The following is a 26,568-nucleotide window of genomic DNA, read 5'->3' as shown; positions in this document are numbered from 1 at the left end:
TCCCCCACTAGGAATATTCGTCCCCGAATGATGGACAAGGTAGGGGTAACCACACGCACGAGTCATTTGCATTATCAAATATATTTCCAATCTTTAACAAAGTTCGAAAACAAAGAGGCAAAAATATTAATCTTTTCTTTAACAAACTCAGAAAGTAAAGATGTGTTGAAGACACATACCTTCCGCATGAATCCCAAGAGCAGAAAACAGATGCAGATACTTGGACTTCATGTCCTACTCCGCTTCCCATGTAGCTTCTTCCATCTTATGGTTTTGCCACAGGATCTTAACCGAAGCCACATCTTTGGTCCGCAACCGACGAATCTACCTATCCAAGATCTCAACCAGGACCTCTTCATAAGACTGAGAGTCCGAGATATCCAACCCCTTCAAAGGCACAATCGAAGAAGGATCACCAAACATGGAGACATGAAATACCGGATGAACCAAACTCAAGATAAAAGGTTACTCCAACTCGTAAGTAACATTACCAACCCTCCACAGAATCTCATAAGGACCAACATATCGGGACTGAGCTTTCCCTTCTCACCAAACCAGACTACTCCCTTCATGGGAGATACCTTGAGGAAAACCTTATCCCCAACCTCAAACTCCAACTAACATTCGCATAGGACTTTTGGCGACTTTGGGCAGCTTAAGCCTATCCCGAACACCTTCACTTTCTCCATAGCCTAATAAATAAAGTCGGGACCAAACATATTCTCCTCCCCAAGCTCAAACCAACCAATAGGAGATCTACACCTCCTACCATACAGTGCCTCAAAAGGAGCCATACCAATACTAGAATGTTGTTGTAAGCAAACTCTACCAAAGGTAGATGCTCAACCCAACTGCCACCATAATCAATCACATAAGCCCGAAGCATATCCTCTAATGTCTGAATAGTTCTCTCTGCTTGTTGATCTGTCTGCGGATGAAAAACAGTTATCAAACTCACCTTAGTTCCCAGCCCTTTCTGAAAAGACCGCCAGAAATGAGACGTAAACTGCGTGCCACGATCAGAAATAATCGAAACAGGTACCCCATGCAGCTTCACAATCTCCTGAAGATATAACTAAGCATAATCCTCCGCCGAAAAGGTAGTTCTCATTGGCCAAAAGTGAGCAGACTTTGTTATCCTATCCACGATGACCCAAATCTAATCATATTGATTTCGAGACCGAGGAAGACCGGTAACGAAATCCATATTGATTACCTCCCATTTCTATTTGGGCAAATCAATCTCTTGATATAATCCACCGGGTCTCATGTGCTCAACCTTAACTGTTTGACACACCAAGCACTTGGCCACAAAATCAACCACATTCTTTTTCATACCGTTCCACCAATACATCTCCTTGAGATCATGATACATCTTCGTGGAACGGGGATGAACAACATAGCGCGAGTCATGTGCCTCAGCCAAAATCCTTTGCCGCAAGCCGTCGACATCAGGAGCACATAACCTTCCTTGGTACCGTAAAGTACCGTCACCACTGATCTCAAACACCATTACCTTTTGCCTACCAACATCACCTTTGATTTTTATCAAGAAAGGATCCAGCACTTGTTTCTCCTTAATCACTGCACCAAGAGATGATCGAACCACATCTTGTATCATTACACCTCCATCCTTGGAGTCCAAGAGGCGAACTCCAAGATTAGCCAAGCGGTGAATATCTCTTACCAATTCCCGCTTTCCTTCCTCCACATGAGCCAAACTCCCCATGGATAACCTGCTAAGAGCATCAGCAACCATGTTAGCCTTACCTGGGTGATAGTGAAGACTCATATCGTAGTCCTTGAGATACTCCATCTCCTCTGCCTGAGATTAAGCTCCTTCTGAGTGAACACATACTGTAGACTCTTATGATTAGAAAAGATGTCCACGTGAACACCATACAAATAATGCCGCCATATTTTCAAAGCAAACACAACCGCTAACAGTTCCAAATCATGAGTAGGATAGTTCCTCTCATGTACGTTCAACTGCCTGGAAGCATAGGCAATCACCTTCCCATACTGCATCACACACAACCAAAACCTACTCAAGATGCATCAAAATTGACCACAAACCCAACATTGCCTTCCGACAAAGTCAGAATTGGAGCTGAAGTAGCTTATCCTTCAACTTCTCGAAAAACCCCTTACAAGTATCAGACCAAGAAAACTTAACCTTCTTCTGAGTCAACTTAGTCAAAGGAGCAGCTATCGACGAAAAACCTTCCACAAATCGCCTATAATATCCAGCCAAGCCCAAAAAGCTTCGAATGTCTGTTGGAGTCATGGGTCTAGGACACCTCTTAACCATAACCACCTTTTGCGGATCTACTATGATCCCCTCGCTAGAAATAATATGACCAAGAAAATTCACAGCGTTCAACCAAAACTCACACTTGGAGAGCTTGGCATACAACTGTTGTTCCTTAAAGATCTGAATACCACACGGAAGTGATTAGCATGATCCACCTAACTTTTGGAATAAATCAAAATGTCATCAATAAACACAATGACGAAGAGATCTAAGAACTGCCTGAAAACCTGTTCATCAAATCCATAAATGCCGCTGGGGCATTAGTTAATCCAAATGACATCGCCAAGAATTCAAAGTGCCTATATCGAGTACGAAAAACCGTCTTAGGGATATCCACCTCCCTAATCTTTAGCTGATGATACCCAGACTGAAGATCTATCTTAGTAAAGAACTTGACACCTTGCAGCTGATCAAACAGATCATTTATCCTTGGAAGAGGATACTTGTTCTTGACCGTCACCTTATTCAACTGCTTGTAGTCAATGCACATCCGAAAGGAACCATTCTTCTTGTGCACGAACAACACCAATGCACCCCACGGAGATACACTAGGACAAATAAACCCGTTATCCAAAAGATCCTTAAGTTGCTCCTTGAGTTTCCTCAACTCAACCGGAGCCATTCTATAAGGAGGAATCGAAATTGGACGGGTGTCCGAAACCAAATCAATACCAAACTCTATTTCCCTATACGGAGGAACACCAGGAAGATAATCCAGAAAGACCTCAGGAAACTCATTTACTACCAAAACCGAATGAAAAGATGGACCTTCCAAGTTAGAATCTTTAACTCGGACTAAGTGATAAAGACAACCTTTAGAGATGAACCTCTGAGCTCTAAGATAAGAAATAAACCTCCCCCTAGGAGCCAGGGAACACCCTCCCACTTTACAACCGGTTCACGGGTCTGACAGTCCAAGGATGCGTAACAAGAGTGTAACCAATCCATCCCCAGAATAACGTCAAAATCCACCACATCAAGTTCCAACAAATCCACCAAAGTCTGCCTACCACCAACAAATACCACACCCCCTCTATAGACTCTCTTAGCAATAACCGAATCACTTACTGAGGTAGAAACCAAAAAAGGTTTTGAAACAACCTCAGGATCAAAACCAATACATACAGCCATAAATGGGGTCACATAAGAAATAGTGGACCCCGGATCAAGCAGACAATACACGTCACGAGAAAAGAGTTGTAACGTACCTGTAACGACATCAAACGATGCCTCAGATTCCTGTTGAGACTCCAAAGCATACAACCTGTTCTGGCCAACACTAGAACCAGGAGTAGTAACAGAAGTAAACGCGGCACCATTGGGTGCAGGAGCAGAAGATGAAGCCACCGATACCTTATTTGCTCCCGTAGCAACCGTATTAACCGGACAATCCCTGAGCAGATGGCCTGCCTGGCCACACCTGAAGCATTTGTCCTTCATTGAAATAACCCCTATGAGAATGACCACAGAATCGGCAAGGAGGGCATGAGAAAACCGATTGGCCCCTACTCGCCTGAGATTGGGCACCCTGTGCCCGGAAATTGTCACTACCCTGGTGATGCCTGTCATACGACTGCTTCGTGTAATGAGCACTAGCAGTAGAGAAGGATCCCGAACTCCCCCACTTTTTTTTCTGCCATTTGCAGCCATCTCGATTACCCTGAGACTAAGCACCTCCCTGATCAGAAAACTTCCTCCTCTTACCCTGCCGATCTCCGAACTCCGCCTGTTTCCTCTTCTCATCCTCTACCTGCTGCATATGAATAGTCAACCAAGAAATGTCCATATCTTTAATCAACAAGGTAGTCTTGCTTTCCAAGATCAAATCCCGATTCAACCCAGAAGCGAACTTTCTCATTCTCGCTCTCATGTCAGCCACCAAATCAGGAGTATACCTTGACAGATATCGTCCCCTGCTTGAGGTTCACAAACTCCTTCATTTTTGCTTCCCTCAGCTCTTGAGGAAAGAAGCGATCCAAAAAAGCTCCAGAAAAAGCATCCTATAAGAATGACTCCTGCACATCTCCTTTATCCTTATCTCACTCTTCGTACCATTAGTATGCAACATCCTTGAGCTGATAAGCTGCAAAGTTAACACCTTCCACATTAGTAGCCTGCATCACCTTGAATATCTTCTCCATTTTATCCAAGAAACCATGAGGATCCTCCTCCATCTTCACACCAGTAAAAGTAGGAGGATTCAGTTTCATAAACTGACCAACCTCTGTGGCCTCAACAGACAGGCCACCAGACACATCCCGCTCAGCCTGATCAGCAACCGATTTAGCAGAAGTATGAATAGACTGGCGAAATTCCGCATTAGTCACCTTACCTTAAGGAGGACTTGTAGCAACTGGAGGAATTCCAGAACTATGGGGGATAGGACCCTGAGATCGAAGAAGAACTTCAAACGTAGGACGTACCCCATCAACATTGTCCCCAGATGGGACTGAAGAGTTTCCTTGTGTTCCAGATTGTCAAGGCATGATCTGAAAAGTGAACAACCAAGGATTAGAGAAGAATTCCAGGACTTAAGACTCTAAGCTTGAAAATAAAATACCAAGAAAGTGAAACATTACTAAATGCCTTCTAACCTCTCTCTTATGAGTGTGGCGCGCTATACACCCTTAAAAGAGACTATACTCGACACGGCTTTATAGACTCCCAATTGACAATAAACCTAAAGCTCTGATACCAACTTGACCCGACCGACCGGGGGCCTTGTCGTAATGGGCATCCCAAGTCCAACCAAGACCGGGGATCACCCTCGTTACCCAACCTAACCACCATTAGCATACCTTGAGTCAGTTGAGTACCGATCAAATAGAAAGATAGCATAACTGGACAAGGACTGACTTTGGGATAGGTCTATCCTAGACCAACCCTATTAAGTCATCCCGTCGCACCCAATCATACCAATCAAACCACCAAGCCAAACCGATACCGAACCAAGGGCGATAAACCAGGCCATAACCAAATAAGTTCCAAAACATAATGTGATTAATCCCAAAATGAAATACAATGGAACAGTGAGAAATTATGTCCAATGATATCAGCCCCAATTCTAATGCCAATATTAAGGCCGACACCAATACCAATCCCGCCCATTCTAACCCATAGCAGTACCACAAGGCTTCTAACCAAAAGAGTAAGAATATCCGGTTGAGACATGCCCCCAACCATAGCCAAAATCAATATCCAGAAATAAACCAAAATGTCTAAAAATATCCATCACATGAAATGGAGCCTTCCGGAAAGATGAAAGCTCACCACTTCAATCCTATAGCTGTCCTCGAGTCAATCACTATGTAGGAGGAGTAGAATGGCTGGTTCCTGTATAGTGTGGGTATACAGCCGCTCGGGGACGGGTTAGCGAGTGATCGCTAGCATGAACTTAGGATAAGGATAAAATAATGCGATTTATAAAACCAAGTAAAACCATCCATATGCACACAAACCCACATATATTTATCCATGCCGGCAAAGAAAATTGGATTTAGCATGCCATTAAAACCTTTACCTGAGTTGTATAGCTTTTCCATCCTAAACCACCCACGGGCTATATGGGTTCAACTCTTCTTGCTGAAAGGGCCTTGTGCGTGTAGCTGCACGACCAGTTAAGAAAACCTGGGATGACAAGTACATCCCCCAGATATATAGTGTGATATCATGCACACGGTCACCAAGACCAACCTCACGTCGGCAAATATGAGTTTCCAGTTTTGGTCCCACCGTACCTCCATCTTCCACGTCTTTGCTACACACCCCGCCATTATTGCCCAATTAAAACAATTACTAAGCAACCAACCAATGCATTAATCATTTATTAACCAAGGCAATTAGTAGTGGTATCGTCATACTGACTATACTTGTAAGATTTGTCTATAGCCAACCATATGTAGGTTTAAGGGATTCTATGTACCCTTCATGAATTTCAATTAACCAAAACTATGGCCATCAAGGCCTTTCCAATCCATTTAAAACCATTTAAACCATTCATATCATTTAGGGTTCCATTACCAAGTTTAAATCATGCATAAGTTCTATTGAAAAACCAATATTATAATGAAAACATTGTTAAAGGCATTTTATCAAACATATTGGGGGCATAGTTTTTCCAAAACCAAAGTCCATTACCAAAGAACCATTCCCATGCAACCAATTATCCAAAACCACCATTAATGCATACAAAAGCATAATTAAAACATGGAAAAACCGTAACCAAGCATTTATAACCCAAACCCCCAAATCATATTTAAAACCCAAAATCATACAACATTGAAATTATAAAAACATTGTATAAAACCATGCCTTTAGTTGGAACTAACAATGAGGGAAGAGAACATGCCTTAATTGACAAAGTAGACGGAAAGAAACCACCAACAAGATCCCCAAATTAATCTTGTAGTTGAAATCTAGCTTTCTTGTCCAAAAGCTTTTGAGAGGATTATAGTGTGTTTAGGAAGAGTTTCTAAGTATTAATGAATAGAATAATAGGGTAAATAACCTCCCAAGAGAGTTAGAAGTTGTGGGACCTTATTAGGATAAGTGGGGAAATGTCCAGAATACCCCCACTTAAGTTGCACAGAATCCCGTCACAGGGGTACGACTGATCCTCACGAGTCGTACCTTCCGATACGATTGGTATCCTCCACTCGTATTCTAGTCTCAACCTTTAGACCCAACACCGTCCAATGTATGACTCATCCTACCCAAGTCGTATTGACAGCATACAATTCGTACCCTTCACCCGTATCCTTGCCAAGATAGAATCACTAAAGGTTTGAGCACTGTCCACCATACGAGTCCTGGGTACGACTCATACCCTGGCTTACGGCTCCTGGTGAGCCACTCGTACTCAGATCCAACTTAAGTTACCAAGTTTAAGGTTAAGTGAAGGAATCAAACGATCTGTACCCACCAATACGACTTGTACCCCTAAGTCGTATCCATTCCAGTAACCAAAATCCATCCCACCAACCAACACTAGTTAGCATACGACCGGACCACACCATCCGTACCCCAACATACGGCTCATACCTATGAGTCGTATTGGGTCCAGAGATCAGAATTCCAGGAAATTTTCTAAGGTCCAGAACCCAGGGTGTTTCAGTATTATTGAGGAAACGGGATATATACTTTGATTTGGTTCTGTATGCTTTATTGTGGTTTACTTAATAACAGTGTTGTTGAAAGCTCACTTAACTAGCGTTTAACACCTGAAGCTTGGTGTAACGCAGGTTAGCACTCTGCTTTGCTCTCATGATGCTGAAGTTCAAGCATCAAAGGTGCTAAAATATGTGTCTCATTGCTTCTGGACTCTGTTTTGAAGAGGGGAACTCTAAATAATATATAACTGACAATAGACATATAGACGTATATGCTAGTGATTGAGAATAGGACACCGACAAAAGTATTTGCATTTGAATAGCACCATACACTGACAAAAGTATTTGCATCTGAATAGCACCATGAGGTCTTCAGGTTTAATTCCCGACAGAGACAAACACTAGGTGATTTATTCTCATCTGTTCTTGCCTTGATGGACAGAGTTACCTGGTACCTGTTGTTGGTGGCCGTGGAATTAGTCGAGGTGCGCGCAAGCTGGTTCGGATACCACGGTTATCAAACGAAAAAGTATTTGCATCTGAAACATAAACCAACTCATTCTTTTACATAGTAAATTTAGTTTGAAATTTGTCGTGACTTTGGATAAAGGTTATGTATAAGGAGCAAATGTCACGTGATATACCCTATTTAGCTTGCTATAAATTTTGGCAATGCTAATTATTGTTATTTTGCCTATCAACTACGAATGAACTATTTTTTTAATGCAACTAACATATTTGTTATTCTTTCTTTGAGATTATCTCGTCCCTCTCTAGCTTTTTTGAGAGTAGCAAACTTTTTGAATTATTTGAAATCGTTAACTAAAATGCCTTTTAAGTTTTCTCCTTTTATTTTCATCAGTGAAAGATAAGTCGATCAAGTGTGACATATGCTAAGAAAGAAAAGTATGCACTTAGAAGATGAGGAGGCCCAATACTGAAAGTCCATTGAAGATTTTGTCTAAAGAAAATGAATGATAAATATCTATACGGCATAATACATAGACGTGCCCTTTAACTTGACCTCAAATTACATCTATGACCTCTAACTTTGGGTGTGCACAAGTAGGCCCTTAAACTTGTATAAAGTTGAACAACTATACACATACGTCCTATGTGGCATAATACACCTAGGATGTCATGTAGGACAAGAATAGGCCACGTAGGATGCCACAAAGGACATATGTGTCTACTTGTTCAACTTTATACAACTTTAAGTGCCTACTTGTGCACACCCAAAGTTGGAGGTCATAGATGTGATATGAAGCAAGTTAAAGGGCATGTGTATGTATTGTGCCTATCTATACTATTGACTGTCTTAAATGCCCCTACTTTATGGGATTACACTGGGAAAACTGGGTGGTTGTTGTTGTCTGTCTTAAATTGACACTAACCTAACTAGTATCAATTCTATGATGTCTTTCTTTGGAAATTCTAATAGATGTGAAACACGGTTCTTGGTTACTGGGTGGTGGTTGGAATAATGATATTTGGGGAGGTGATTTACCAATGGCATCGTGGATTGATAGTATTACTCCTCATAACCCTGTAAGACATTTTCATGAAATTTCATTCTTTCGTTTTAGAAGTTACATCGGTCTCTTGTTAAGATTTGGCATTTCACATGCAGGTCTGGTTAACAAGGATGGATGGTCATATGGGCTTAGCTAATACATTGGCTCTAACACTTGCTGGAATTTCACGTATCAATGAGAATCCAAATGGTGGAGCTATTGTTAGAAACAATGACAGGGGTAATTCGGTTCTTCTTTTTATATATCGCCGAGTTTCTTTGTTCAGCAATACAGATCTTAAAACGGCCACTTGCTAACAGCCATTAGGTAGGTCAATGAAATTATGATCTCACTTGAACCTAGACTTTTTTCAGTTCACCTAAAGGTTCCAGCTATAAGCATTTACCAATATGGCTCACTTTTTTTTCGAAGCATACCTAAATTTTAATCCCATTGCTATATATAAGTACTTTTATTTAGGAGACCTTTGGAGTTCGATTACTGTTGATGACTTGATTCCTCAAAATAAATGAAAATTTTCTACTGCATTCGGATCATTGTGTGCTACTGGAATTTGTAGATGTTGCCTTGTCTATGTTTTTTATGTTTTATAATTCATCAAAATGATTTCTTTCTTTTTTCTGCTAACCATGCGAAACAGTTTGAAAGGGTGTTTGAGTCTGTAATCATTTTTAATGAAGATAATAGTTTATTCAACTGATGGGAACTCTGTATAATATATTTACAGAAGTGTAGAATCCTACCTAAGAGTATGAATTTCTATAAAGATCATTCAATCATCAATAGTGATTGGAATGTCATATTTGCACTTCATTAAGAAGAAAAATTTTCAACTAATGTGTATAAAAGGTATTTTCAACTCCTTTAGAAGCTCTTGTTTTCCTCTATCCTCATTCTATGGGTCCACATGAGTACAAGCGAGCTACTTTCCTTGACCTTCTTTTCACAGTTTTGGCAGCAGCTACTCAATTCCAAACATTTTCCACAAGATATAGTATAGCCAGTATGTAATGGAGCAGCGAAACGATCAATGATTGATATCCTCTTTCTCTTTGTTGACATAAAGCACCATCTGATGTAGATTATCCTTCTCAAAATTTCTGTTCTGTTAGGGTCGCTTCATTGCCTCTGTTAAAGTGAATTAAGCACTTACCTCGGTGTCTTAAGAACCCTTATTGAAGAGTGTGGGGATTCCCGATCCCTCCTTTTAGGATTATGACATAGAAGGACTTAAATGTGGTGATCCATTCCTCTATTTTTTTTCCTTCTTTATCCATAAATGATATTCGTTTGCGGGCATAGTAAACCAAAAAATCTGTTGAGCTTTTCCAGCTCTAATCTTGCAGGTTTCTCCTAAAATTCAGGTCCTATAAATTCCACCTTTGTTGTCCGCAAAACTGGGCTAATGCTGGTGTCTACTGAGCAGGATATTGGAGATGAACTTAGAAACTATTCTAGTTCCATGGTCTATAAAACTAAAATCCAAGCACTTTTATTGTCTTCCTCCAAAGAGTTGCATTGTGCGGCAACATAACCTGGTTAGTCCAACTATCTACTTGAACTCTATACTTGTCGATAATGACTGTACTCTACAACACAGGACACCCCTTGCCAAAACCTCTAAATGCATTTTCCCTGGGAGCTCTAGAAGTCAACCATCAAGTCCTTAATCCTAATCCATAACTTTTACACATGATATTGCTATTTTCCAATTCACTAGATGGTATCCCATAAAAGGTTTGTCTACAGTTTTTCTGATATTTTGGCAACAAGTCCAAGTGCAGATACTAAAGATGCGTGGTATGTCTGTAGACTGGATAGAGTGCTCTTAGTCTATGCTCGCTCTACTAGTGCTGTCTTTCCCCTTCCGTTGGATCTTTTTCTGTCACCTTGCTATTCTCTTCTCACTCTCTCGTCACTAGATTCGATAGGTGAGTTAAGACTCCGAAAAAGAGCCAACCTTACAGCCCTGACCTTGCTAAATGTTCGATGTTCTGTATGTCACCATTGGAATGATCTTTCCCTTCTTCAGATTTATTTTCAGGCTCAAAACTGTCTAAAAACATAGCAGTTTCTTCAAGTGTTGGAGCTAATCACTACCCCATCTTTCCTTTATTTGATAGTGTGAAATGTGAATCCCTTCAAGCAGCCTCCAACAGTTGCTCTATTGTATTACTCCTCCCGTCCCAATTTATGTGACACCATTTGACTAGGCACAAAGTTTAAGAAAGAAAGGAAGACTTTTGAAATTTGTAGTCTAAAACAAACCTTAGACATTTGTGTGGCTGTAAATCATTTCATTAAGGGTAAACGGAGAATTTTAAAGTTAAGTTGTTTCTAATTAGAGAAAGATGACATTCTTTTTGGGACTGACTAAAAAGAAAAGCGTGCCACATAAATTGGAATGGAGGGAGTATTTTTTAGGTTCTTCCATGACCATATTGAACATCATGTGGATGTAGGATCACCTTTTTGTAGACCCTTTGAACTTTCGAAGAAACCTATGGAGTTCTTGAACTAGGTCTAAGAATTCGACAATAATTTTCCTAAATTTATCTAGTGTGTCCACTCTCCGAACCCTTAAATAGTCACTGCTTTTCCCAGATTCAATTTGCACAGTATACTTGCTTCTTCACTTTTTGTCTTGGAGTGCATTAACAGATTTGCAATTTAACTTGCATCTAAAATCTGTCTTCCTTTCACAATTAGCATTTCGGGATATTGCCGTCATGGCATCTATGGCCTTCGTAAGTCCAAATGAAAGCATTTTGTGAAAATCTTGTAGATGTTTTCCAATTAACTTGTAGGTCTAAAGGATGTTAAGTTTCCCATTCTTCTTCATTATAAGTGCAATAAAAATTGCATTTACACTCCTCTTAAAATTTTTTGCAATGGAAATAATTAAATGCACTCAGGACATCTTATACCCTGTAGCAGTATTGTCGGGGGTATAATTCGTCAGTAGTTTGGCGTCTTTTGTTAATCACCAATTTCATGGAAGTGTCATGGTTTAGCTTCAATGCACCTAGGTCATGTTTTTCGTGCCACAGTAAGTTTCTTATATAGTTTACTAAGCTTTGGGTTCATGTGGGTCAGGAAATAAGTGACCTATTACTATGCAAACCTTATATCGCCTCAAGTATCGTTCATCATTTAAGCACCCAATGACATGGATCTATGTACTTTTTGATGTTTCTGTGTTGGGTTAAAATAGTCAATGCCTTTGCATTAGTATTGAGCGAAGTGTCTGCTCTGCAGCTCAACACAATGTAATGTGATTTTTAATATTTCTGAAGCATGCCTACAATCTTTTTCGATTTTTTATTGTGAAAGTTGTTCAGTTATGCATACATGTATGGCTTTATCTTTTAAATCATACTAAAATGTAGTAGTGAAAACACGTGTCACAATTATGATTAACAGTCTGGAATCAATGAAGTACCCAATTGACTGCCTTATAAAAACAGATTTTTTTTTAACCCAGATCAAATGCACCAACTTCAATGAAGTTGCTAAAATTTTTCATCCTCGAGCAAGTTTAGAGAAGATCCTTACTTTCTTTGGGTTTTTTAATGCAGAACCTACTGGTCTGTTGATCGATTCTGCTATGAAGCTTGTCCTTCCCCACATCCCAGATGCTTCAGTTGATGAAAGGAGGGAAGCTCTGTTAAGAGCCAGCGATCATGCATTAAAGAGGGGTGTGACAACAGTTGTGGACTTTGGCAGATACTTTCCAGGGTCTTTACCTGAGTACCCATGGCAGGACTTTTCAGGTTTCAGTTCTGACAAGAAATAAGATGGAATAAAATCACTTTATTTTTCTTTTTAGGAATACTATGGCATGGTTACTTTAGAAGAAGGGAATTGCAATACTGGAACTTTTAAACATTTTAAAGATAAAGTACTTGCTCAGAGATGAGATAAGAAAATTGACTAGCTTTCTAGCTTTTCAACTAGGATATATAAGTTGGTCCCATTGAACCTGTAAAAAATGAAGCTTAACAGCTAAAGTTTTTGTGAGGACTAATGGAGAAAAAATAATTATTGAAAATTGTGTGTTTACATAATAACATCCAGTCCCTATTTAAAGACACTACATTATAATCCTTTTCCGAGAAGGATTTTATTATAATTCCTATTCCTACTCATATTCTATCACTCCCTCTCAAGCTGGTGCATACAAATCCTATGTACCTAGCTTGTTACAAATGTAATTAATACGAGGACCGGTGAGGGACTTCGTGAAGATATCAACAAGTTGATCACTCGACTTTACAAACTTTGTAACAATATCTCCTGAGAGTATTTTTTTCTCTGACAAAGTGACAATCAATTTCTATATGTTTATCCCTCTCATGAAACACTGGATTTGATGTGATATGAAGGGTTGCTTGATTATCACACATAAGTTCCATCTTACCGGTTTCTGCAAATTTTAGTTCTCTCAACAGTTGTTTGATCCAAACTAGCTCAAAGGTTGCTACAACCATTGCTCGATATTCTGCTTCTGCACTAGATCGAGCTACCATACTCTGTTTCTTGCTCTTTCAGGACACCAAATTACCTCCTGCTAAAACACAATATCCGAATGTAGAGCATCTTATCAGAGGGTGATCCTGCCCAATTAACATCTGTATATCCAGTGATATGGTCATGACCTCGATCCTCGAAGAGTAGTCCTTTACCTGGAGCTGACTTTATATATCGTAGAATACGAATAACTGCATTCCAATGACTATCATAGGGGGAAGTCATAAACTGACTTACAACACTTACAGAAAAGGATGTGTCAGGTCTAGTCACTGTGAGATAATTTAACTTTCCAACCAACCACCTATACCTTTCAGGATCACTGAGTGGCTCCATATAGACTTCTTTCTCAAGATCACCGTGCAGAAAAACATTCTTAATGTCCAACTGATAAAGAGGCCAATGACGAACAACAACAATAGATAAGAAAAGACGGACAGATGCTATTTTAGCCACGGGAGAGAAAGTGTCACTATAATCAAACCCAAATATTTGTGTGTATCCTCTGGCAACAAGGCGAGCCTTAAGCCGATCAACCTGGACCGTCTGGACCAACTTTGATTGCATAAACCCACAGCAACCAACAGTGGATTTACCTGCAGAGAGGGAAACAAGCTCCCAAGTACCACTCGTATGGAAAGCAGACATCTCATCTATTGTAGCCTGCTTCCATCCTGAATGAGATAGTGCTTCACTTATAGTCTTAGGGATGGAAACAGAGGACAAAGATGATACAAAAGCATAATGGGGTGATGATCGACAATAATAACTCAAGAAAGTATAATGTGGATGAGTATTACGAGTGGAACGCATACCTTTTTGAGGTGCAACTGATTGGCTAGGAGGAAGCAAATCCGTAGTAGGAGCAGTGTCCGACGCATGACATAAATCATCTAGGAGTAATGTTGGACGTGAACGACGATGATAAGTCAGAAGTGGTGGCACTGCCGCTGTAGATGTAGAAGTAAGTGGTGGCGCTGCAGCTGGAGTTGTAGAAGCAATCATCGATTCCTCAAAGGTTGGTACAGGTAAATCTGGAGATACGGGCAAGACCTCAGAAGATGTATAGTAAGGTTGAGATTCAAAAAACGTGCAGATAAGGTAGCGACGAAGATCCAGTGAATAACAATGATACCCTTTTTGAACTCGAGAGTAACCAAGAAACACACTTGAGAGCACGAGGGGCTAATTTATCTTTTCTAGAGGCTAAGTTATAAACAAAGCATGTGCTTCCAAAGACACGAGGGGGGATAAAGTAGAGAGGTGACTGTGGAAACAATATTGAATGCGGAACCTGATTATGAATGGAAGATGATGACATTTTATTAATTAGATAGTAAGATGCAAGGACTGTATCTCCCAAAAAATGCAGCGGTACATGGAATTCAATGAGAAGAGTGCGAGCAGTCTCAAGAAGGTGTCTATTCTTCCTTTCTGCTATACCGTTTTGCTGAGGGGTGTATGGACAAGATGTCTGGTGAATAATTCCTTGATGGGAACTCCTGAAACTGAGAGGATAAGTATTCTAAGGCATTATCACTATGAAAAGTACGAATAGAAACACCAAATTGAGTTTGTATTTCAGCACAAAAATTTTTGAATATCGAAAATATCTCAGAACGATCTTTCATTAAGAAAACCCAAGTACATCTTGAAAAGTCATCAATGAAACTAACAAAATAATGAAAACTTAGTGAATTGACTCTACTTGGACCCCAAACATCAGAATGAACTAATGAAAAAATAAACTCTGAACGACTCTCAATACTACGTGAAAAGGTAGCACAGGTGTGTTTCCCAAGTTGACATGACTCACAATCTAATGTGGATAAACTAGACAAACTAGGCACCATTTTTTGTAGCTTGGATAGACTCGGATGTCCCAAACGTTTGTGAATTAGGTCTGGAGGATTTGTAATGGAGCATGCTGTGAAGGAATTTGAAGAGGTAAGATGGTAAAGGCTTGTGATTCATGTCCTGTGCCAATTGTTTGTCCCGTAATGAGGTCCTGCATTAGAAAAGAATCATCAAAAATGGTTATGCTACATTGAAGGGCACGTGTCAAACGACTAACAGATGCAATATTAAAAGGACAACCAGGGACATAAAGAACAAAATCTAGAGTGACAGGAGACAGGGGTTTGGCTTGTCCAACTCCTTTTGGTTTTGTTCGGATCCCATTGGCTAAAGTAATAGCAGGAAGAGATTATGAATAAACAATATCAGACAAAAGTAACTCGTTTCCAGAAATATGATCAGAAGCACTTGAGTCCACAACCCATGATCCAAGAGTACTAGACTGTGAAACACAAGCAAAAATATTACCAACAACAGAAGCATCAGGCCGGACAACCGAGGCTACTTGTGGAGATGTCTGCTTACTTGCTCGATACTGAAGGAACTCATCATATTCTGTTTGGGCAATATGAGCATTATTGGATGGTCGATTAGGCTGTGGAGATATCTGCTTACTTGCTCGATTACGAAGGAACTCATTGTATTCCTTTACAACAATAGGATCATAACTGGGTGGTGGACCATGCAAACTATGATATATATCCTGAGTGTGTCCAACTTTATGACAATAACTACACTTCGATCGAGATTTTCCAGAACGACCTCCTCTTCGCTGATTTTCCATAGGCTGATATGTTCATTTTTCTACAGTTTGAGATGCAAGAATAGATGAGTCAACAGTGGGTGATGAAATTACTTTGTGACTGAGAGGCGCGGCAAGACGAAGCAGACGAGAGAATAACTCATCAATTGTAAGAACCGTAGGACTAGCTAAAATTTGATCACGTACAGCATCATGGTCAGTAGAAAGTCCAGCAAGTGTAAGAACTAAAAACAACATTTGTCTGTGCTCTTGCTATTTTTCCACATCCGTAGTGATGGACATCAATGTATCAAATTCTTCTATGACTGCTTGTACTTGTCCTAAATAAGTAGACATATTGGACTCTTGTTTCTTCAAGTTGGTCATTCGAGATATCACATCATAAAAACGAGATATGTCATTAGTAAGGGTGTACAAACCAAACTGAGAAAAAAAAATCGACTTATGGTTTGGTTTGGTTGGTTTGGCGTTTGAAAAAAAACCCACCATTCTTAGTTTGGTTTGGTGCTAACTTTCTCCCATTATTCTTTAGCTTTCGCATCTTCCGCGCTAGATTTTGCCTTTTCATCTACCACACTAGCCTTGTTCTTTAAGTGATCTTGGACACCTTGACCTTTGCGCCACAACTCAATCGAGGAAGCCCAGACTAAATAATTTGAACTTCCCATTAAAGGTTCAGAAGTGATCATAGGACTTGAACTTCCAATTCCAGTATTTTTGGAGCCAAAAATATCATGCCCAAAAGTCATCTTGGGAATTTGACTTGAAAACCCCAAGAGACAGTTACTGAATGTCTGAAAGTAGTTACCAAAAATATGAAGTCGTCGGAATTTAGGTTCCGTCGATCGGAATCTCAAAATACTCGGCCGAATCTGGAAAAGAGTAAGTGGTCGGAGTCAGAATAGATCGACGAACCCAATGGAAAAAAGAACAACTCAAAAATTCGACCGGAGATGGGCTCACGCGCCGGCACGTGATGAAGATCTCACCGGAATTTTAGGATTTCAGCTGGCGCGTGGGGGGGCGCGTGGCAGGTACTTTTCCGGCAGTTTTGGTCGGGTTTTTGTCGCCTGATCTTTCCGATCCTCTTGGTGGTGTTGTATTTTTCACACAACCCACAAAATAAAATATGACACAAATTAGTCACCGGAATTGACGCACGGTGACTGAGTTGTCTTTTCTGATGTTTCTCACCAACTCTCTGATACCATGTGAGAACTAATGGAGAAAAAAATATTATTGAAAATTGTGTGTTTGCATAATTACATCCAGTCCCTATTTATAGACATTCCATTATAATCCTTTTCCAAGTAGAATTTTATATACAATTCCTATTCCTACTGATATTCTAACAGTTTCTTTTACTTCTCTTTCACTACGGACCAAATTTTTGAAGGAATTGCTCCATAATCCAGCAGGGGCGGGTATTAGGGGACAAATTTGATGTTAAGCATCTGTAGGCCACAGCATTGAAACTTGACCCATGGAAATTTCCTGTAAGATTTAGCAGTGTATGCCGTGATTAATATTTAGTTTTTTGCAAGATATAACTAAGATGATGAAAGAAGCGTGGGAACCAAATCAGTTATTGAAAATTTTATCACATATCAGAGAAGAAATCAAGGAAAGATAATGTTTCTGTTAACATGCAGATTAGTTGAGGTCTAAGGTAAAACTGCAATGACATCTAATCTATTCCAATTTCAAAACCCCCCGGTCTTTTGCTTTCTCATTCTTTTGGTGGAACTTGAGAGTTGGGATTCCTCCAAAAAAATAATCAGAGACTGCATCCAGTTCTTGGAGGGGAAAGGGAGTCTGAAAGCAGGCTGTGAGCTGAGAATGAGAGGCCACAAAGAATGGTTCGGGGCTGGGTGGTTGAACGCTAAACACTGAACATCTAGCTCTCTATTTTTCATGCTCATTTTGTTATTCTTCTATCTACTGGTGGAACATTTAAGTAATCATTAGCTTAGTCAATGCTTCCCTTATAATTGCAGATGTATATAAATGGGCAGATCTATCAGGAAATATGATGACCAGAGTTTGCTTATTCTTTCCAATGGAGACTTGGCCGCGGTTAGTGGTATGTCATGATTAACAATGCTTTACTTTTAGAGTTTTTCCTTGCATATGTAGATCTGATCTTTTGACAAACCAGTCAACATGAACTCCTGTGCTACCCTTCAGAATATGTAAAATTGATTTAAGAACATACTAAAAACTGAAGTGGGAAGACTAATGTTGCATACTGTTCTGCATCCTATCTTGGTCAGTGAACGTGGAAAAGGTGCAGATCTTCTGATTAAAACGAATTCTGAGGTTCAAAAGTTTCGTATTTGTCTTTGCAAATTCCTCCCCAACCTCTCCTTCACACTTGTAGGATTAGTATGTGAAAATTTGATTGTTAAAAGTAGGTCAGATTTATCACCATTTTGAACAGTATGTCAGGTTTGTTTCAACATATTGATGGGATTTAGATAGCACCATATAGTTATCGTAAGTCTGGATAAAACAATTAGTGCCAAATGCAGCCTTTCCCTTTGGCATCCCGTACTAACTTCCATTATTGGTTAGAGAGCTCTACTTATCTGAAGTATAACTGATTCCTTTGTTATTTATTCTTTTATCATTCTTTGCTTCCCAGACCCACTTTGTGGGACGATACTGGGTATGTTCTTGTTGATGTTGTATCCTCCTTTGCTCCCTAAACTTCTTTCTTCTCTCTTCTGTGTGCCAAGGAACTTCCTGCATCTGTCCATTTATGAAGCTGCAACATATATTTATCAAGTATTTTGTCTGCCACATTTATTTGTCAAGTATTCTGGTCGATAATGGATTAGGGGGTAGTCCATTGAAATGTTTTGGTGCTATCAACTAACAATCAATCGAAAACCCTTTTTTCAATGACACTTTAAAGCACAAGCTCCTCCCTTGATCATAGTTCTGCATATTCTGATTTCCATCTGATGCACTCACGCTCATCTCTATGAGCAATCCATCCATTGCTGTGACGCCATATAGTTTACTACTATGTTGCTCGGACTCTTCAAACATGCCACTGGATGTGTGTCGGGTCCTCCAAAGAAGTGCATTTTTGGAGGATGCGACACGGGTGCGGCTACACTTTTGAAGAGTTCGAGCAACATAGGTTGACGATGCTGTATAAATTTCCAATTTTCCTTCTGAAGTTCCCACGATTTTACCGTCAGTCTTATGCGGTGTATGGTTCATGTAATAAGGGGTGAACAGAAGCGGATATGAGCAAGGACAATATTAATTTTTCTAGTTTAAAGATAAATCTAATCAGTTGCACCTCATTGGTTGGGTGCAAAAGTGAGGAGACTGAAGCTATTGCTGGCCCTCCACTTTATTCATTGGAGAGGGAAATTATGATAGGAACTAGAACTTCCTCTTTCTTCTCTATTATCCAACCAAGCTAGGTGTAAATAAGTTCTTGTCGATTCATCAATGCCTCACTCAGTTGTTGCAGTTTCCAAGACATTGAAAATAATTTCTGCTGAAAAAAACTGACCTCAATACCATATCTGTTTTAATGGATCTGCCACTCCACTTACACACACAACACTTGGCATTTTACCCTACTTTGCCTGTGGCTTGCTGATTAAGATATTCGATCAATGACAAGGATAGTGTATCCAGGATTTCATGTTTTTTCGTTGTCAGCTTATATCATCTTGCTCTTCTTATTGTTTTATTAGTTCCAAACTTCAATTTGCAACCATTCTGCTTCATAACCATTATCAAACGAGAAAGAACAATTCTCTAGATCTTTATCTATGTACATCATTTTATCTTACGCAGTTAATAATTTGTCACCCCTAAGAAAAATACGATAGATGCTGAATCACCCATTAGGAGATGATTGGTAAAGTTTGCATGCAACAAAAATACGTTGTAATGGACCTTTGAACTAGTTCAACCCTTAAAGTTAGCTCATGAGGTGAGAATTGCTTAGACCGTATAAGGAAACAACACATTTTCTCAATCAATTTAGGGCACTCAACATCTTTCATGTTTAGGGTTGGGCATGTGGTGCGTGGATATTTAACATGAGGCCCAACATTGGTGAACCAAGAATAGCTACGAGTCTGGCTCCGATATTATATAGAATGAATCTGAGCATCTGGGCCAAAATGTTAAGGCCATGGGTGGAGTGACCCAGAACATCATAGGCCCCTTTAGAAGCTCTTACGAAACCGCTGTGGGACAAGTGTATCTTTTAACACCCTTTTGCATGTCTAACTAAGATCTAGGGTTTAAACGTGGACTGGAATTTTTCTTCTTCTTTTGAACTTACTTTTTTCTTCACCCTTTTTTTAAAAGAGAGTGGATGGAGAGAGAGAGAGAGAAAGAGAGAGAGACAGCAAGATGAACAGTAGTCCTGGAGCAGCAAGAGTAGACTCAATAGGTTGAAGAGTGAGCCTGGAGTAGAGAGAGTAGGCTCAATAGGTCGAAGAGTGAGCCTGGAGAAAAAGAGAGTAGGTTAAACAGACTACTGCGTGGGTTGGAGCAAAATTAGTGGCTTGATGGGCTAACATTAAGAGAGAAGAGAGAAGCCAGTGAGTTGAGAGTGAGAAACCCAAATCAATACATAAGTTAAGGGAAGACTGTTTTCTTGTCAACGGGTTTATCAAAGTTTGGCTCTGATAGTGTTAGGAATGGATTTGGGTTTAACTCAGCCCCAAAAGCTAGCTCATGAATAGAGTTGGCCTTTGTGTAAGATTCTATGGTTATTCTTATTCTAGCTGATACGAATTTTCAGTGGATTATGTTGCATTTCTCCTTAGATGCATTTTAACTAAGCTTGATTTTTAAAATCTTGTACTGGTATTCAGGATCTTATGAGCAAGTCAGGCCGCGTGCTGAGCCAATGGATATATTTGGGTGGTGTCAAGGCTTTTGCTGATGGGTCTTTAGGATCTAACAGTGCATTGTTTCATGAGGTAAGAATAAGATGCTTGCTGGTTTGGAAGAGCCTCTCTATAACACAAATTTCTCTAAATTCTCCTTCAGGGTTCTATCTTCTCTATTTCTTGGTGGACCTAGGTGACCTGCTTGTTTGTCTTTGACAAGCATTTTTCTGAATACACATTCCGTTATACATTCTGCATGGGCAGTTAAATGTGACAGGGCCCGAACCTCAGGTGGGTGGGTGGGGGCGGGGTGGTTGGGGGTGTGCTTCATTGTATTTGGTGTTCTGATATCTGTTATGTCTCTTAGCCATATGCTGATGATCCAAACAATTACGGGCTGCAAGTGGTGGATCTGGATGGTCTATACAACATGACTCTTTCTTCAGATAAATCTGGCCTTCAGGTCTTCAGCTCATCATTTTTATCTACCATTTCATCTCTTTTGAAGTTGCAAAATTCACTGCTCTTCGGGTTATAATTTACATTTCAGGTCAGCATCCATGCTATTGGTGACAGAGCTAATGAATTGGTATTGGATATGTATGCGTCTCTGGTGTCGGAGAAACGAAATAGAGACAGAAGATTTAGGGTATACCTAATTGCTGTAAAGATTAGAGATTAATTAGAACTCTTTTGAGGTCAGTGATTCCTTTGAGGAGTAGAATCTTCAAGTAATCTTCTAATTATTACTACTACTTCACAGATTGAGCATGCTCAACATTTGGCTCCAGGAACAGTAGCTCGTTTTGGTGAACAATCTTTAATTGCTTCAGTGCAGGTTATTTTTCAGATGTTGTATCTCATTCTTCACTATTGAGATTAATTATGTTCATATAGATAATAAATAATGAGGATTATGGCGTGTGTGCTTTAAAGGCACTCCAGTGGTTAAGTGTTTAGAAACTCACATTCAAATCTCTATGTAAATATATGCAAGAAGCCAGGTCTAACAAACTCTATCACTATCCATTTTCGTCAGCATTGGCGATTCATATCAATTTCTAAGTTTTCAAGATGCCTCGAATAAAATAATATAACAAAATCTACATGAACAGCCAGATCACTTACTGGATGATGCTGATTCTGCAACTAAGAAACTTGGTTCTGAAAGGGCAGAAAGAGGAGCTTATCTGTTCAAGTCACTCCTGACGAACAATGCTCAATTGGCATTTGGCTCAGATTGGCCAGTATGTGATTTCTGGATTTCATCTCTTAATGTTTCTGTCAGTAACTCAGTACTAAGGGGGTGTTTGATTGGCTTTTTTAAAGTGACTTATAAGCTAAAAGCTAAAAGCCAACCAACTTTTGGCTTTTAGCTTTCTTTTGTGTACTTTTTAAGCCTAAAGTGAAGTACTTAAAAACACTTTGTATCTGGGCCAAACACCTCCAAAAATAAAAAAGTGCTTAAAAATAAAGACTTAAAAATAAGCCCGTCTAAACACCCTCTAATTTCTTGTTAAATTCTGTTCTCTTTTCAGGTAGTAGATATTAATCCATTGAAAAGCATAAGAACATCGATGAAGAGAATACCTCCCCATTGGGAAAAGGCTTGGATTCCATCAGAATGCTTGTGTCTCAAGGATGCATTAAAAGCGTAAGTGGTGTTGTTCTGTTTGAGTCATTTGTTATTTCAGCAGTCCACTCTTATCTGCGCATTGAGATAATTCTTTATGTAGCAAATCTATGGTATTTTTGGTTGAGCCTGGAACTCATTTGAGCAGGACCCACGAGAAGCCACTTTAAGTGGTCAACAGGGGGAAAAAATCAATATTATAGTCGATTAACTGATCTGCTGCTATTAGCTCAGCTCTCTGGTCCGTTTGAATTTAATTTGACATTGGAAATGCTAACAATTAGTTACAGCTTGGTCTGATTTCATAAGAGGTACACAGTGAGAAGATAAGAACCTTCATAGATGATACAGTAGTCAGTTGCGTCAATTACACATGCTGGATGAGTCGTGTTAAATTGTTACTTAGAAATCAAAGTGCAATTCATTTTCTGTAACCAAGGGTGTGTCCTAGTTGTCAATGAAGTGGGTTCTTCCCGTCTTCCTAGACCTTTGTGGACAGAGTTACTCGATACCTATGAGAGCTAGCCAGTAGCCGATAACTCAAAAAAAGAAAAGAAACAGAATAGTTGCAATTAATTCTCTTTCCCACCAAAAATAACATTTCTAAATGTCGCTGGCTTGTTCTCCAATATTTCTCTTTTTAATTTTTCAATCTTTATCTGGTGAACTATGTCAGTGTAACCATGGGGTTCAATATATCCGTGAATTGTTTTTTTCTTTCGAAAACATGCTTTCTAAAATTCTGTTACCTATCCTGGCTTATTTTTATCTGTCAGGTACACCATCTCGGCTGCTCATGCATGTTTTCTTGATAAATATGTTGGATCATTGTCTCCCGGAAAATATGCAGATTTTGTGGTATTGTCAACTAGTTCATGGGAAGACTTAGCAACTGAAGTTTCTGCTGATGTTGAGGCAACATATGTTGGTGGTTCTATGGCTTACTCCATAAAACCCGATGTTAAACGTGAATAGCACAGGCAACAACAATTATGCTTAGAATGATTACATAAAATGGAAAACATTGTGCCAGCCAAGAAGCGCGATATGCTAATTGAACTTGGCTGACTTCAGCCGCATTACGATTCTTGAAGCTGTTATAAAGGTGTTTGTGAATTTTATTAGTGAAATTTTGTGGCTTTTATGTACTGGAATGTGATTTTCCTTTTCCTTTTTTCAGCCTCTGCTTAATATATGTTTCTATAATCATGAGTGCAAGTGATGCAAGATTTTCGGTTTGTAGTTTTATTGGATGTCTCCATGGTTAAATGTTTTAGATCACTTTAATCCACCTCCATTGAATAAGCAGCGTTCCATTCACTCTCCCACATGACTTAAATTTCCAATCTATTTCTTTTTTAAAATAAACCTATAGGTTTCTTTAAGGTTTATCAATCAGTATCAATTAGTTTAGTTCACATTCATCCATTTTCATGTCTTCCATAACCTGCCATTGAACTGCTTTCAAGGTATACGGACCAACCTCACTTTAGTGTATATGCAGTTACAATTGATGTTCATGGATGGATAGATATTCCATTGGTTCTTAATTTTTGGGCTGAAAAAACTCTTCTTCGGTTCCGCTTATCGATTCGCTTCGACTTGACCAGATCACAAGATAACTTGTCTGAGCTTTCTCTCGCACTCTGCCTCAACTATTCATTCAATGATCTTTGCAATTCCAGTATAAAGAGCTTCCTCAATAATTCCCGGAAAGCATGGAAGTACTCTTCCAGCCAAGGTAGTCAATTGTTACACAGGACGCTATTCAATCCCTGAGCTTTTGGGCGTTGAGAACCGACATTTTAAGTTATTTTGAAAGCCCGAAGGCTGATACCCCAATAGGAAAGACGTTCATTCATAGATTTTCAAACTTCTGGTAAATGTCATACCGATTAGTTGGTTTACTGGTGGTATATAGTAGGGCTGTCAAGGAAAGACGTTTCTGGCAAATGTCATACCAATTAGTTTGTTTTGTGGTGGTATATAGTAGGGGTTGTCAAAATGTTGAATCACTTTTTTACGTCGCGCAAATGATTTTTAATATGCTTCTTTCTTTGTCGACACTATTAAGGACCTATGATTTGCCCCATTTACCTATTAAAGATAATTAGAATTGATTATTCAAACAAAAAAGCTATTTTGTTTTCGCCGAAAATAACCTATAGATAATAAAACAAAAAAGTTCATACTTTTAAATTCTATCCAATAGTCAATTAATAATGAGAATTCTATACTTTAATAAGTTGGATAGAATTTAAAAGTATGAACTTTTTTATTTTCGCAGAAAATAACAAACTTGTCTGGAACATTCTTTTAGATCTTGAATTAATTTTGCGTGATAACTTCAAACCTGAAAATTAACCACAGTAATCCAAATTGGATGAAAGCACTTGAATTATCGTGGTTAATTTATAGCTTTAAAGTTATCATGCAAAATTAATTTTAAGATCTAAAAGAATGTTGCAAACGTGTAGACTGTTTTGCCAGCAAAAACAAAAAGTTCATACTTTTGAATTCTATCCAACTTATCAAAGATTGTTATATGATGTATATATAACCATGTAATGTTATGTGGCTAATATAGTGGCCAAGCTATTAAACTTGGCCTCCAAGTACTATTAGTGGCTACTGCTGACTTTGTCCCCAAGGACTGTTGGCTATAAATAGCCATTTGATTGTACATTGTAACATATGAACAATACAATGAAATAATTGTACTTCCTACTCCATTCTATCTCTTTAAATTGTCTTTGCTTGTTTTTCTTAATTTAATATCTTGTTCTATTTTATAACACATTATCAACACGAGCCTCTGTCATTTTGAGTAAATATTTTTAACTGTAATAAAAGTAAGAAACTTATTTTTTTTTAAAAAAATAATGTCGAGTCTATCTAACAATGAATTTGTTGCCCTGGATATATCGAATAAAACCTACTTATTTTGGCACTTGATTCCAAAATTCATTTAGATGTGATGAGTCAGGTAGATACCATCAAAGATAAAAAGCAAACATTGAATCCAGTCAGTGCCAAGGCTATGCTATTTCCTCGTCGTCACCTTGATGAGGGATCAAAAAGGGGTATTTCATTGTTAAGGATCCTCTTGAAGAGTGGAATAATTTGAAAAATAGATATGACTACATGAAGATGGTCAGATTACAAGATTTTAAAGATACAACTCCGTATAATTACGATGTTTAGAATTATTTCATAGTTAAACTTATGCGGAGAAAATATCACAGATCATGATATGCTAGAGAAAACATTCTCCATCTTTTCTGCGTCAAGTTTACTATTGCAACAATAATATCGAGAAATGAGATTTAAAAAGTATTCTGAATTAATTTCACATCTTTTTATTGATGAACAACATAATGATCTTTTGATGAAAAATCACGAGAGCCGAGCTACTAGTAATGCTCAATTTCTGAAGTGAATGTAGCAAGTTTTCGCCAACCCAGGTATGAAAAGGTCCTGGTCGTAGTCGTGATCATGCCTGGTCGTAGTCGTGATGGTGGTAAAGGAATAAATTCTAATCATGGTGATTATCTTGCACCAATAGTAATATTCCTCACCAATAGTGTAACGCCCCGAGTCTGTATCCCGGACGCTATACGGTGCTCATAATTCCGAAGGACCATGAGCTAACCCATGACTGATACCTGCTGCAATAACTGAGTAATAATATGTTATAATGCAGAATAATGGGATAAAATGCCATAAGATTCAAATAACTAAAATAAATCTGAAATAACTGTCTGAATATCTAGTCTGAAAAGCCTCTAGCTGAACTGTCTAAACTGTGGAGTTGATGGGACAATCCCCTAACTAACTTCATCTACTGAAATACTGAATGTAATGAGATAATAAAATAAAAGAATATCCTTGAATGATGAGGACTCACTGCTAGTCTACTGCTGCAGGCTAAATCTGAATCTACCTACGTGTGAT

General features: G+C 39.0%; 1 protein-coding gene across 6 annotated transcripts in view; it reads left to right on the top strand.

Annotated features, from left to right (window-relative positions):
- Positions 1-23,862, top strand: part of LOC107847392 (protein LONG AFTER FAR-RED 3) — a 38,606-nt gene extending 14,744 nt beyond the window's left edge. For 3 of the 6 annotated variants that reach the window (XM_016691602.2, XM_016691607.2, XM_047409221.1), the window contains 11 exons: positions 8,864-8,970; positions 9,053-9,176; positions 12,536-12,730; positions 18,105-18,190; positions 20,964-21,071; positions 21,349-21,444; positions 21,532-21,630; positions 21,745-21,819; positions 22,097-22,228; positions 22,520-22,635; positions 23,391-23,862. In XM_016691602.2, coding sequence (XP_016547088.1) covers positions 8,864-8,970; positions 9,053-9,176; positions 12,536-12,730; positions 18,105-18,190; positions 20,964-21,071; positions 21,349-21,444; positions 21,532-21,630; positions 21,745-21,819; positions 22,097-22,228; positions 22,520-22,635; positions 23,391-23,589 — 1,337 coding nt within the window. In that variant the 3' untranslated portion in view covers positions 23,590-23,862. The remainder of the gene's footprint in view (positions 1-8,863; positions 8,971-9,052; positions 9,177-12,535; positions 12,731-18,104; positions 18,191-20,963; positions 21,072-21,348; positions 21,445-21,531; positions 21,631-21,744; positions 21,820-22,096; positions 22,229-22,519; positions 22,636-23,390) is intronic. The other 3 variants (XM_047409219.1, XM_047409217.1, XM_016691617.2) reach the window with 2 other exon arrangements.
- The last annotated feature ends 2,706 nt before the right edge of the window (positions 23,863-26,568 follow it).

Source organism: Capsicum annuum, chromosome 1 (assembly GCF_002878395.1).
Source record: "Capsicum annuum cultivar UCD-10X-F1 chromosome 1, UCD10Xv1.1, whole genome shotgun sequence".
NCBI classification, from domain to species: Eukaryota; Viridiplantae; Streptophyta; class Magnoliopsida; order Solanales; family Solanaceae; genus Capsicum; species Capsicum annuum.
Note: the sequence above shows the minus strand (reverse complement) of the source record. Positions and strands in the feature narration are given on the sequence as shown.